The sequence below is a fragment of the Lissotriton helveticus genome, chromosome 7 (genome assembly GCF_964261635.1).
Source record: "Lissotriton helveticus chromosome 7, aLisHel1.1, whole genome shotgun sequence".
NCBI lineage: Eukaryota > Metazoa > Chordata > Amphibia > Caudata > Salamandridae > Lissotriton > Lissotriton helveticus.
In genome coordinates this window covers 1664406487-1664420102 of record NC_136068.1, presented here as the reverse complement: position 1 = coordinate 1664420102, position 13616 = coordinate 1664406487, and the positions used below count along the sequence as shown (strand labels likewise).

At 43.0% G+C, this 13616-nt stretch overlaps 1 protein-coding gene across 1 annotated transcript in view; it reads left to right on the top strand.

The window, feature by feature from the left end:
- Positions 1-13616, top strand: part of LOC144770651 (mucin-5B-like) — a 104960-nt gene that overhangs the window by 44684 nt on the left and 46660 nt on the right. Inside the window, exon 2 of the mRNA XM_078655359.1 lies at positions 4389-4452. Within this exon, the coding sequence (XP_078511485.1) occupies positions 4407-4452 (46 nt within the window). The 5' untranslated portion in view covers positions 4389-4406. The remainder of the gene's footprint in view (positions 1-4388; positions 4453-13616) is intronic.

The window sequence follows — 13616 nt, the reverse complement described above, 5'->3', positions numbered from 1 at the left end:
ATCTGCCATAAAAATATTAGAACAGGAGATCAAAACATGTAATGATGCCCATCAAGGCAAGTTTGAAATCAGAAAAACCAAGCACAAAAGGACTACTTGCTGCTTCGTGGGAAGCTACAAATGGGTCGAGGGGTTTCCTGAAACTGCACATTATTCCCTACACCCTAGATCCCAATTAAGACAATATAGAGGCATTTCATTTAAATGTTGGAGGTTTCAAGCAAAATATGCTAGATTTCTGGCAGGGTGGTAGGGTAAAGTGGTACATGGTGGGCCGCGCGGCTCGCGCCGCTGGGGGGGTCCCTCCATGTGCTTTGCAGGGGGGCCACCTCAAGTTTCGTTACGCCACTGGTCCACACTAGACAGCCTGAGCCATGCCACCGAGTGATGTTAGGGAAGGGGTCAACAGTCCACTCACCGTGGAGTTGGATTTATGGGGCATATGAATCATTTTCATAATATTAACCCCTTGCGCATTGCTCAGTCCGTTGGAGACACACCGTAACATCCTCCAAGTGCACATGCGGAGACCCAAAGAATGAAGCAGGTGGGAGAGCAGGAGCAGAGGTGTGAAGGTTAGAAGGCAAGGAATGGAAGGGGGACAGCAGAGAGGAGAAAAAAGGAATGGAGGGATTGAAGTAAGGAAGGAAGAGAGAGAGAAGAAAAAGAAGGAATGGAGGGGGAGAGGGGAGGCCGCAATGAAGGGGGAGACAGCAAAGAATGGAAATAAGGAATGGAGGAGAAAATACTCAAGGAAAGAGAAAGCTGGAGAATGAAGGAAAGTAGAAGGACACAAGGAATAGAAAGGGAAAGATAGCAGAGAGGAGAAAGAAGAAGAGTAGGAAGAGAGAGGCAAGGAATGGAGAGGGAGCCGGGGAGCCGGGGAACTGTGGGGCTGTAGCAGGGAGAGTAGACTACAACTTATTTAATATTGGTTTCCATGGTGCATATTACCTGTTTTATGTTTTACAGCAATATTGTGACGCTAGATACTGGCTTGTAGTTATACATGCTCTTTTCTGTGAGCATTTTCTGTATACCTGATATTTGGAGTGTTCAATAAAATTTGCTTTCCAACAAACTAGAAAACCTAAATTCCTTGAACTAAAGATTTGCAACACTGTGACGCCTGCAGAAGTTCCATATTGTATGTCCTTTTGCAGTGTTCCTTGGTAGCAAGAGAACACAACCTCAAACATGAAACAAGCTGCACCTGAGAGGTTACAGACACTTTATTGGATGGACGCCAGTCCACACCACTATAAGATGGTAGTGTTGACAGGAGTCCTCTTATTTTAGCAGTAAGGCAGCCAGCCAGAGGTATACAACACTTTGTATTAACCTACAAATGTAAATCTTCAAATTGGCTCTCCGTAATGTGATCCTTTTTGTAATATTTGTTTGCCAATGAATTAACTAATGTTTGAGTGTATGGGGTTAAGTTCAAACTAGCCCTTAAACTTGTACAGCATTCCATAATGCCCTTTTCACATTTGGGCTTGTGGCATACTCTTTTCGCACTGCATTGTGGCTGCCTGTTGGCACTTATTCCTCATAACCCGCTTTTAGCCATTATAAACCAAAATTATATTCCTTCATACTTGTTATGGGATTTTAACACATATAATAAAGCTCTGTCCCTGAATTACCTACAAAAAGAAACATGAAAAAGTAATGACTTGCTAAATGACGTGTGTGTCTCAAGAATTATTATGGACTCAATTTGGAGAAAAAGCGTGTTAAGGAAAAGGATGTTTTAACTGAGCGCACCACCAGCGCCCGGTCTACCCTTTCACTAACAAATAAGAAATATTTAAGTTAAGTAGTTCTCTATTCTTTGCCATCACATTAATGAGTTTCCAAACTGTTCATTATCTGCTTCTGGTTTTTCTATCTATATGGTCAAAGCTTTTATCCTAATATCATTTGGCATTTAAGATCTCCGGAAAGGATTTCCTGTTTATGGCATTACAACATAATTAGTGCTCGTTGTTTTACAGTATTTACCATTTAGGGCTGTATTTATCCTTATTATCTTATATCCACATGATTATTATGAATCTAAATTTAATTTTTGTTTTATTAACAAATCAAGTTGTATCTAGAATATTTCAATCTTTTTTAACTGATAAATTGTACCCTCTTACTTTGATGCCGACGAGTATTAGCACTATAAGCAGACAAGTAGAATATAGTAATAGGCTTAGTGAAAATATTACCATTCTAGTACAAAAAGTGCACATACTAAATTATATCTCCATGGTATCGATCACACAGATATTGCACAGATATTGACCTGAAAATATGGCGTAGCAAGCAATAGATAAGAACACAACTTTTCTATATTTTTCTGTTTGATTGCATAAATGCAGACAGAGCATACACTACGTTCTGTCTCTATTTATCTGTACAAATCAATAAAAACAGGAAAAAGGGAGCTTTAATCATAAATAAGGCAGATTTTACAGAAGTGCATGGGTTCTGATGCTCGCTACTTACAAGTAGCGCCTCTATAATACACTTGTGGCCAGATGTAGGCCCCTCAGTGTTTGTGACTCGCAATTTGAATTTATTCACAAATTACAAATTATGGGTCACAGACACTGATGTACAACAGTGTCTGAAACACTATTTGCAATTCCCAAAAGAGTCGGAAAGGAGCTGCCTCATTAATATTCATAAGGGAGGTTGCATTTTGCTACCAATTAGAAATTGCCATCACTCATAGTGATGGTGGCATGCTGGGGTCATCATACCACTATGTCTCTGACTGCTTCTTCAATGAAGCAGTTTGTTTTTAATGCTGTCCGTTTTCCATAAACAAAAAAGTGGTGCATTTAAAAAACATTTCAGTTTAATTTTTTTAAGAGCAGGAATGGTACGTGGGGCCACTGCCTGCTCTTAAAAAATATGTTTGCTGGGGACCCCTTCCCGTTTGTGACTGACTAACCACCAATTTGAAATTGGTCGTAAAGGCGATTGTGTACAATCTTACATCCCTCTGCGACTTGCTATTAGGAAGGGATGCCCTTCTACTCCCCTTCGTAATAATGACCCACAGAACTTATTTTGCGAGTCGGTAACAGATTACGGATTCGCAAAATAGGTTTGGTACATGCTACAAAACTTTTCAGCAGTTGCAAACAGGCTGTTTTTCCATTGACGACAGCCTTATTGACTCAAGCTTCTCTGAGATACATCTCAGTACACAGAGGAGGACCCACTGCAGTCTACGGTAGGCATTTATTGCTGTTAAGTACTTAAAGTGGAGATGTTCTTGCACACTGCAGCTTTATCGAACACCATATATAAATGTCTATTTGCAGTCTAGCAGACAACTGTCAAGTCTTCCATTTGGCAGGGCCCTTGCAATTTAATATAATTTCTATACATTAAGGGCCAGATATCCCAAAATAAAAATCAGTTTGTGATTTCCTAATTGTGAATTTTTAGAATTCACAATTAGGAAATCAGAAACAATATACAATGGTGTCTCATACACTGTTTGTGATTCCCAATGGTTCGCAAATGGACCAGCCTTATCAATATTCATGAGGCAGGTTGTAATTTGCGACCCATTGGGAATGGCACCAATCGCAGTAATGGTGGCTTGTTGGGTAAGCAGACCACCAAGTTTGTGATTGATTTTTAAATAAAGCAATATATATATTTTTTGTAATGCAGCCCCTTTTCCTTAAAGAAAAATGGGCTGCATTTGAAAAATACAAATGAAAGAGTAGACAGTGGTCTGTGTGACCACTGCCTACTCTTGAAAAATGTTTCTCCCTCATTCACAAAGGGGAAGGGGACCCTTGAGGACTCCTTCGCGATTGCAAATGGGTTGCTGACTTCTCTTCAAAGTTAGTAAATTATGAATGTTTTGCAACCACATTCCGGTCACAAAATATTAATGCATACCAGTGCTATTCGGTATTAGGACGGGACACCCTAAACACACTCCTTCCTAATACTGAATCACAAAAGCAGAATACGATTCGATAACAAGTTATCTAGCTGCAATTTGAGTTTTGTACATGGCAAAATGCATTTTACCGGTCGCAAAAGCCTGATGTGCAATTTGCATCCAGTGAAGAGCTTTGTACAGCTGGCCCTAAATCTGCAAACTGCATTGGACCCCATTTTTTATGTTGTTGATTTATGGTGCCTCATATATTGTTTTTGGTTTGTTTGCAAGTATTTCAATGCAGAAAGAGGTCATCTTTAAAATGCTATTTTTCTCTGTGTCCACTGTTTACATGAAGAGTGAATGCTGATTTGGACCACATGGTGCCATTTACAGGCTGCTGGGTAACATTGATTTCTAAAGAGAATATAGCAATTCCTCATCAACTTTTCTTCTAAGCATTTCAACTTCTATCTGATTTCAGGTTAAATTTACTATCAGAATGGCACAAAACATACTGGTATATACATCAGCAGCCCTTGCGTTAGGTGAGTATACGCAAACAACACACAGCTGACACAATACTCCTTGGTGGCACATATTGACTTTCATATATCAATGTAAATACTTTGTAAACATCTTTGCAGTTTGATGGCCGTGATGTTCACTTGCCTTCATCCCTAAAGGTGAAGCTTGAAACATGTGCAATAGTGACTAAATGTCCACTTCTGAATATTGCATCGTTCAAATGTATGAATGTGCAGTCCCCTAGAGCAGGAATGGAATGGAGTGCTGTAGAGTGGACGGGAGATGGGCTACAGCAATGAACCATGTACAATTATAACAGGTCTACATGTAAAGGGAGCTGTACTCAGATAGTGTCTGTGTAGGTAATATTGTAGATGGTGCTAGTTACAAATGATGTTCTTGAAGACTTTTGTCTTTAACATTTACCTGAATAGGAGGAGAAATGACCTTTGCTGTATTTGTGTTGGTGATGAATTTCAGATCATTGTAGTATAGAATTAAAAGGTCCAGCTCCCGGGTTCTTCCTTCCTTGCACTTCTATGTTTCAAGATGGGAATCTCAAGACTGCATGTGTTTCTATGTCCACTGTCCATCTTTACCTTGACTGCCAGGTAGTGTAGAATGTAGGCGTCAGCACTCTTGCAGGTGTGACAATAGATTTTGATGGTGATACGGGTAACCAATCAAAGCCAGTTTTGTTCTTGATTTTGTCATACATTGTCCATCCCTTGAGGAATTGTGCAGTTATGGGGAAGATGCTTAGAGTTGTACCAGGTGCATGGCTGTGATGCAGTGAGTATGGAGTTCCAGCAATACCCTTGCAACAGGGTCAATAGTTGACAATAGTGCGAGGAATTGGGTTCCTGGTTGGCAGAAGTATGCACCCTGTCTAAGCAGGAACCACAATCCTAGTCAGGGTTAGTCAACAACACACCGTAAATGAACCTGTGCTCACACTCTGGTAGCTTGGCACTGAAACTCTGGCCACACTGGACTGGGACAGAGTCAAACGTTCAGGCCGACTGTGATGTAATGTGGCCTGGCCAGTGAGAAAGTACTTATTGCGTCAACGACAAGATGTGGGGTGCTGACATAGCGATGTGTCTACAACGGCCCACACAGCAAAAGCATGTGTCAGTTTTCTCCACACAACAGCAGAAATGCGTTGGGCACGACGGCGTTGACCTGGTTCAAAAGGGAGTACATTGACTCTGCTTGGCAGTAGAAGATGCATTGGTTTCCAGGGCGGTGCGCTGGTTCCGAGATATGATGTGTTGGGTTTCTCCATGCAACAGAGGCGATGCGTCAGTTCTGTAGGTGATGCACTGGTTCCGAAGGGGATCCATTGACTCTGCTCTGGCAGGCCCAGTTCCAGGGCGATGAGCTGGTTCCAAAAGCTATAAGCTGTTTATGCGCAATAGTGGCGATGTGTTGATTCCTCTCTCTCAGCATAGGATGCATCGGTTCCGATGAAACAAACACCATAGGCTCACTTCCCTGTGGTCCAGGTGTAAGAGCAGGGTGGTTGAAAGTCTTTTATGTCCCTCGGACTTCAGATCAGAACGCAAGTCAGCAAGCTCTTGGGGGTCACTTTGGATTCTGGGTACTAGAGAGGCAGGTCCAGTCCTCATCCAGGCAGAGAGAGCAGCAGACAGTAGGACAGCCCTCAAGAACTCAGTTCTTCCATAGCAGCAGTCCAGCAAAGTGGCAGTCCTTCAGCACAGTAGGCTTCCTTCTTGGAAGAGTATCTTCAGGTGCAGAGGCTGACACAGTAGGGTTTGAAGCACAGTTATTTTGCCCAGTGGTGCCTTTAAAGTGGGGGAAACTTTAAAGAAGTGCTTTGAAGTGCAGAGTGGTCCTCTCTTCCAGCCTTGGCTCCAGGCTCACTGCAAGGGGATGTGCAGCACTTTGTGTGGGGACAAGAGACAGCCCATTCAGGTGAAAGTGTGAGGCTGTGTCCAGCTAATCCCTCCCATCCTGCCAGGATGAGACATTAAAGGCCCATCAAGTCACACGTAATATCTCTTTGTTTGTGGCTTTCTAAGTAGGGGTACACAAAGCCCAGCTGTAACCCACACCAGACTGATCAGGGACAGGCTGCAGGCACATAGCACTAAATTTGAGACTTTTTCGCTACCAAGTAATGTAAACCTAAAAGTACATGCCCTACCTTTAAAGTACATAGCACCTTGCCCTATGGGCTTCCTAGGTCCTATCTTAGGGGTTACTTATATGTAATAAAAGAGGAGTTTAAGGCTTGGCAACAAGTTTTAGATGCCAAGTTGACAAGGCAATGTAAACTGCACACACAGGCTCTGCAGTGGCAGGCATGAGGCATGTTTACAGGGCTACTTAAGTGGGCGGCACTATCAATGCTGGAGGCCTACTAGTAGCATTTAATTTACAGGCCCTGGGCACATGTAGTGCAGTTTACGAGGGACTCATAGGTAAATTAAATATGCCAAACAGGTGTAAACTATTTATACCATGTTTTAGGGAGAGAGCATATGCACTTTAGCACTTGTTAGCAGTGGTAAAGTGTACAGAGTCCTAAGGCTAACAAAAATAAGTCAGAAAAAAAGGGGAGGAGAAAGGCAAAAAATTTGGGGGTGACACTGCAGAAAGAGCAATTACCAACAAATAGTTATGAGTATGGAGTCCATGAGGTCTGACCCTGAGAGGATGTGAGAACTGATGATAAGGTTCCTTACTCTGCTAACAAACAACAACTGCGATCAGTAGTAAATCTGGTTGGGTTTGCATTTTCTCAGAGTTGAAGGGTAATTCACTGATATTCCATGCTGTGAGAATGTTTTATATTTATATTTACGCCAAAGTTCATTTTTCATGGACTTCATCCTTAGGAATATGTTCTGAATATCTGTGCAAAAGCCTTAGTACTAATTCAATAGTACACAACAAGAGAAGGGCACCTAGTTATCTATTTTACCGCTATTTATTTTATGTAGAGAAAAAACAATGACCATTAGGTTCATCTGTTCTTGCCATGCGATTTACATTATTTTCATAGCATATCTAAACATATGTATGATGGACATTCAAATCATGCCTGAGAAGCAATACAATTCAACATACAAAATGTTTGTGGGTTGGATACATCAACCATGTGAATAAAAGTGAAACAAAAAAGTGCAATAATTTCACACAAACAATATAAATTGGACAAAGTGCATAAAATTACACCAGCATAGCATATTCATTGAAAAGTCCCCTTATTCGCCACCCAATAGGCGGTTGTACGGCTTTACAACGCGCGCTTTTACACCACGTGCCGTTACAACGTGGTTTTTTCAACGCAAGTCGTTACCACGACTTGCGTTGGAGGGGTGCGGACTTAGGAATTTTTTGATTTACTATTCTAACACCAGCCTACGTACAGTAGGGAAGGTGTTGGATAGTAAATAAAAAAATTCCTTGTCCTGCAGCGCCCTCCAGCGCAAGTCGTGGTAACGACTTGCGTTGAAAAAAACGCGTTGTAACGGCACGCGGTGTAACAGGCGCGTTGTAATGGCTGTTCCCCCCAATAGGCGTGTTTTGTAGAGGAATTTGAACCACATGGGAAATGCAAAGCATCCAATTGACCTGAAGGCACCAACATCTGAGGTGACAAAGCCCTGGCAATTTCTTTGTTAACAGACCACTCTTTACTTTAAATGGAACCTCTAAATTCACAAGTCAGGCATCCATAGCTGTGAGGGAAAGATGAATCAACTAGTCAGTGTCACCATCTCATATCATAATATACCAACACGAGTGTCTTAATGGATTAGAACTGCATTCTACTACTGACTTTCTCTTGGAAGTTCCTATACACTGCAGGGATGTCTGGACTTTGATGCACCATCTCACCCACTTTTTCCTCTAAGGAGGCTAAAATATCCACACATGAGTATGCAGGGGGAAAGGAGAATTGGGAAAGACGTGTCATTGTTCAACACCCGCCCTTGGACTTGGTTTGGATTAGTCTCCTACAGCTGTGTCCTGGAGAATACTAAACAAACACATTTACTAAACAATCTACTGATTAAAACTATTTTAGTACACTGTTTCAATATTGGTTCACACTCTGCAGCTATGTGTGCTGGTGAATTCTGATTATTCTAGTTTATTTAATAGTGAAAAGTTATATTTATGCAGCATGTACCTATTTCGACCACCTGAATGAACATTGAATGCAGTTTGCAATGAACTCTAACATTTCAAATGAAGTATTTCAAAGCCTCAGAACAAGAAAATTGTACCTGCTCTCGAAATAGAGTTCAAGTTCATACAATCCCTGGTGAAGGTTATCTAGTTGGGCTGTACGTTGTTACCACACGATGTATTACATCGCGGTACTTTACAACGCATCTTTTACAACGCAAGTCGTTACCACGACTTGCGCTGTAGGGGTGCTGGACTTAGGAATAGTTACATTTACTATTCCAACACCAGCCTACGTACAGTAGGGAAGGTGTTGGAATAGTAAATCTACTATTCCTTAGCCTAGAGCGCCCTCCAGCGCAATTCGTGGTTACGACTTGCGTTGTAAAAGACGCGTCGTAACTGCACTGCGGGGTAACATCCACGTTGTAAAGGATGTTCCCCTCCAGTTGTAATTCATTTGGAGAAGTGTGGCTCAGTAGTTAGAGGCGGCAGACCCGGAAGCTGAGATCAGCCGTGGACCAGGGTTCGATTCCCCGCCTCGGCGGGTCTCGGGCTCAAAAATTCCACGGACTCGACAATTCTCGCTCCGGTGCCTACTCGACTCACGGGGTCACACTCTGCGACTCTGGGCAATAGCTTGCTTAATCTCCACTACGGCCCCTCGCGGCGGGATGCCTGGCTTTCACCTTGTGAATACCCTGCCGGGGTATCTCTCACAGGGGAATACCAGGACGGGTTCCCTAAGCAAGCGCCTTGAGACCCCTGGGTGAAACGTGCGCTATATAAATCGAAATACATTTACATTTACATTTACATTTCATGAAAGTGTTTCTGCTACCGCAGTAAGAAATGTCCTTCAATAACAAACGTACAGCTAAATAGTCTTCAAAATGAGCAAGGCTTGGGCACACAAACAATAGCAATTGGGAATCAACGAACTTCATGGTAATTGTTTTGTTATAAAATGAAGTAAAAAAAATGGCTACCGTATTTAGTTCATGTTTGTTTTTGTTCACGACATGAATTCTCACGTGGTTGCTATCTTTCTTTGGGAGAAAATACCTAACACTTAATATTTTGGCTTACATCTTGAAAGTATGCTCTTTATCAAATCTAGATTCAATATTAAATATAAATGTCTTCACAAAACAAAATCTAGAATACAATGAATGTTTTTGTGCACAATGCTTAATGTACCTAATGCTCCATCTACATTGATTGGCTCTCACTGTGAAGATATTCCTGATTGCTGGAGGACATCAAATATCCTTGCAGATGCAAAAAAGTCTATAATGATTTAGGTTGTAACTGGGCAGCAGAGGTAATTGCCTGCCTAAAAATAAGAAATTTAAAGGAGACTAACTTGCACATCCTACCAAAAGCTTTGTACTCTAACAAAAAAAGTATAGAGCCCAATCGCAAACATCTGCTGTTGTGATGTTGAGGACTCTTGTCTCCAACTAACATGTTTTATTTCTCTCCTAAAATCTGATTTAGCAAGCAGTCTAACTACTGAAAAAAGCCATTTGGGTGGTGGAATAACCTGTACCAATAAAAAAAGGTATAACTCCTGGTAAGACAAAAGAGAAGTACCAACCATGAATCCAGAAGGCCCAGGCAACCATTTGTCTTGAAGGCCCAGGTTTGCATCCCTGCTATTTCTCCAGCCCCGGAGTGAAATTCTGTTGTGAGATTGAAAAGAGTGATGCTCCCCACATCCAGGTGAAAATCAAGGAGGCTGGTCCAAGATCATCAGAAAATTGTAAAAATCAACGTTCAAAAAATTTACATGCAAAAATCTTTGGAACTGCTCTGGAAGAAACCCATTTTGCAGTGCTCTGGAAGAAACCCCTTCTGCAGAGCTCTGGAAGAAAACCCTTCTGCTGAGCAGGGGAAAAGAGGTTTCTCACAGATATTCCCTGCAACTACAAAACAACAGAGACAATACATAGCAAATTTAGGATCCATTGCGAGGGTCATGTAAAAATAGGCACACACATGTTCATGGATAAGACTACTGTACCACCAGCCGCAAGCGAAGGTTTTGATAAACGGGTTATGCTCAGACCCCTTTACGGTGTCACGAGGAACTAAGCAGGGGTGTCCGCTTTCACCCCTGTTGTTCGCATTAGCGGTGGACCCACTGGCTGCTAAGTTGCGCCAGCTCCATTGAGACCATGCACCACGTTACCCCAGCAGACATATTCTAATATCCCTATATGCGAACGACATAACCCTCTATGTGCGCGACCCACATATCAGACTAAGCCCCATATTGCATGAAACCACAGCATTCAGAGGAATCTGGGGTATAAAGATTAATTGGGGCTAATTGCAGATATTCCCCTAACAGGGGAGACCCGGGAATATGCCCTAGATTACCCCATTGTTTGGTGTCAGGAAGAGTTCAAATATTTGAGGACAAAGGTCTCAAGGGATAGGACAGAGCTAATGCAAGCAAATTAGGGGAACGTCTTAACTTCCCTCACGGACATGGTAACAATATGGATTGCCATGCCCCTCTCGATGCAGGAAGGATCTCGCTAATGAAAATGGTGATACTCAATAAACTCCTATATTTGTTCCTTAACATCCATATAACCCAGGTCAACACTTCTTTAAAACGCTCCAAACACAATTAATTAGACTGGCGTGGGGAGGGAAGACACCCAAGCTTACATGGGAAACCCTGATACGGCCCTTCTCACAGGGCGGCTTCGAAGCCTTGGACATGAAGTTGTACAGGCACATTATGCCATATATTGGTTCCATCCCCCCTCTACATGCCGCACATGGCTATTAAGAAGGGATATATGGATCCCATCCCACTGACAGGCTTTCTAGCGTGCAAGCCCAAAAACAGAGACACAGATCACGCTACAGTGGCCTTCACCACAGCCTGGAGGGGGATTGCTTGCAGAACAGGGACGCCCATGCTCTGTTTACCTAGGTCACACCTTTCACAATACCTAGACGTCAAGGTAACACAAGAGTTAGGCTGCTGAAAAATGTTGAGGAGGGTTAAAGTACATACCTGTGTAGATCTTTATGATAATGGTACATTTAAAACCAGGGAACTATTTTTGCATGGGGGCGAACCCACAACACTGGAACTATTCCATATGTAAGGCTCCGTCAGAGTGTCAAATGCATAACACCCACATTCCCACAGGAACCGTCCACGCTTGCCCTGCTCCATGCCATACTGCAAAGCAACTCCCCGGCACACGGAGTATCTCGTATATATCATATGTCTCAGACTTCTAGGACAGACAACGATGGGAGATAAATTTGTGAGAATCCCTCTCAGATCATCAATCGAAATACTGCTGTGAACAGACACAGAATATATCGGCCAATAGTCGCCTGTGAATTATACATTATAAATTCCTCCACCGCATATACTACACACCGGCTAAACTACACAGATTCCACTTACGAGAATATAGTGCATGTGATAGATGCAGACAGATGCAGATTTCTTACATCTCACCTGGGACTGTGAATCAATACAGGCATACTGGCAACAAGTCCTTAGGGCAATGGGAGACATGATAGGAACTCCCATCCCGGCATCACCAGTCATAGAACTACTAGGATACACCGCGGACATAGAGACGGCCCACAGGAAATTCACAGCACTGCACTGGGACTTTTACTATCTAACCGAAGAGTTGCCTGTAGATGGGGAAGAGGCTGAGCACCTAAATTTAAAGTCGGATGACAAGACTTAATATTGTGTCTGGAGCAAACCATGACATATGTAGAACTCCTTCCCCCACCTCTAGGCATAAGGATATATGGAACCCATTGAAAGCGTATTTGCAAACGCACCCACTATGAGACTCTAGAGTTACACCAAGAACATACATGTACAGGGGATATGATTGGAAAACAACAGTAATATATTGCCACTGATTGTGACATGCAGAGACAAAAGGAGGCAGATGTGCTGGGGATTACACACGATTGCCTGCCAAGAACCCTGCCAAGAACTCTGCGACAAACTGTCTAATTACTTTCATGAGAAAATTGCCCTCATCTATGCTTCATTTAATATAGCAAATAACCCAGACACAGCGGGCCTACCCCCCAGTGATCTTACGCCCAAGGTCACGAGGCTTGGGGCGTTCAAACCTATTACCTTTGACACAGCAATGAATAAACTTCAACTATGCAAATCTGGCTCACCTTTAGACCCCATGCCTGCTCAAGTCTTTTCTACAGTCGCTCCTGCGATTGTACAGCCCCTCCTATCGATATGGAATTCCTCTCTTGTCTCAGGCCAGTTTCCGGAGACCTGGAAGCAGGCAATTCTTATTCCTCTTTTAGAAAAACCTGATGCAGACCCTGCTGTGCTCAGCAACTACCGTCCGATATCTCTGCTACCTAAACCGGCCAAAATTTTGGAAAAAATTGTGCAAGAACAACTTTCGGACTTTGTTGAAAGCAATGGCCTGTTACATGACTCACAATCTGGCTTTAGGACCGGTTATAGCACGGAGACGGCCCTTTTGGAGGTGGCGGAGACCGTGCGGGAGACTGTGGACAGGGGAGAGGTAGCCATGCTTGTGCTCCTCGACCTGTCCGCAGCCTTTGACACGGTCTCCCACGCCATCCTCCTGAGCAGACTCCGAGAGATGGGAATCGGGGGCTCCCCTCTGGCCTGGATTTCCTCCTTTCTTACAGATCGCACACAACAAGTCTGGTGCCGACCTTTCTGGTCTAAGGACAGGAAACCTCTTGGCTGTGGGGTGCCCCAAGGATCTGCCCTCAGCCCCCTTTTCTTTAACATTTACGTCGCACCCCTGGCAAAGGTGATTGAGTCTCCGGGGGTCAGAGTGATATCTTACGCTGACGATACGCAGCTCATTGTCTCCCTTAGAGATAACTCGCTTTCTGGCTCTGAAAATTTTAAAACCTGTCTCTCCAATATTGTGGCCTGGATGACCTCTAACACGCTAAAACTTAATACGGATAAAACGGAGGTGTTGTTCTTTAATCAAACTGTTCCCTT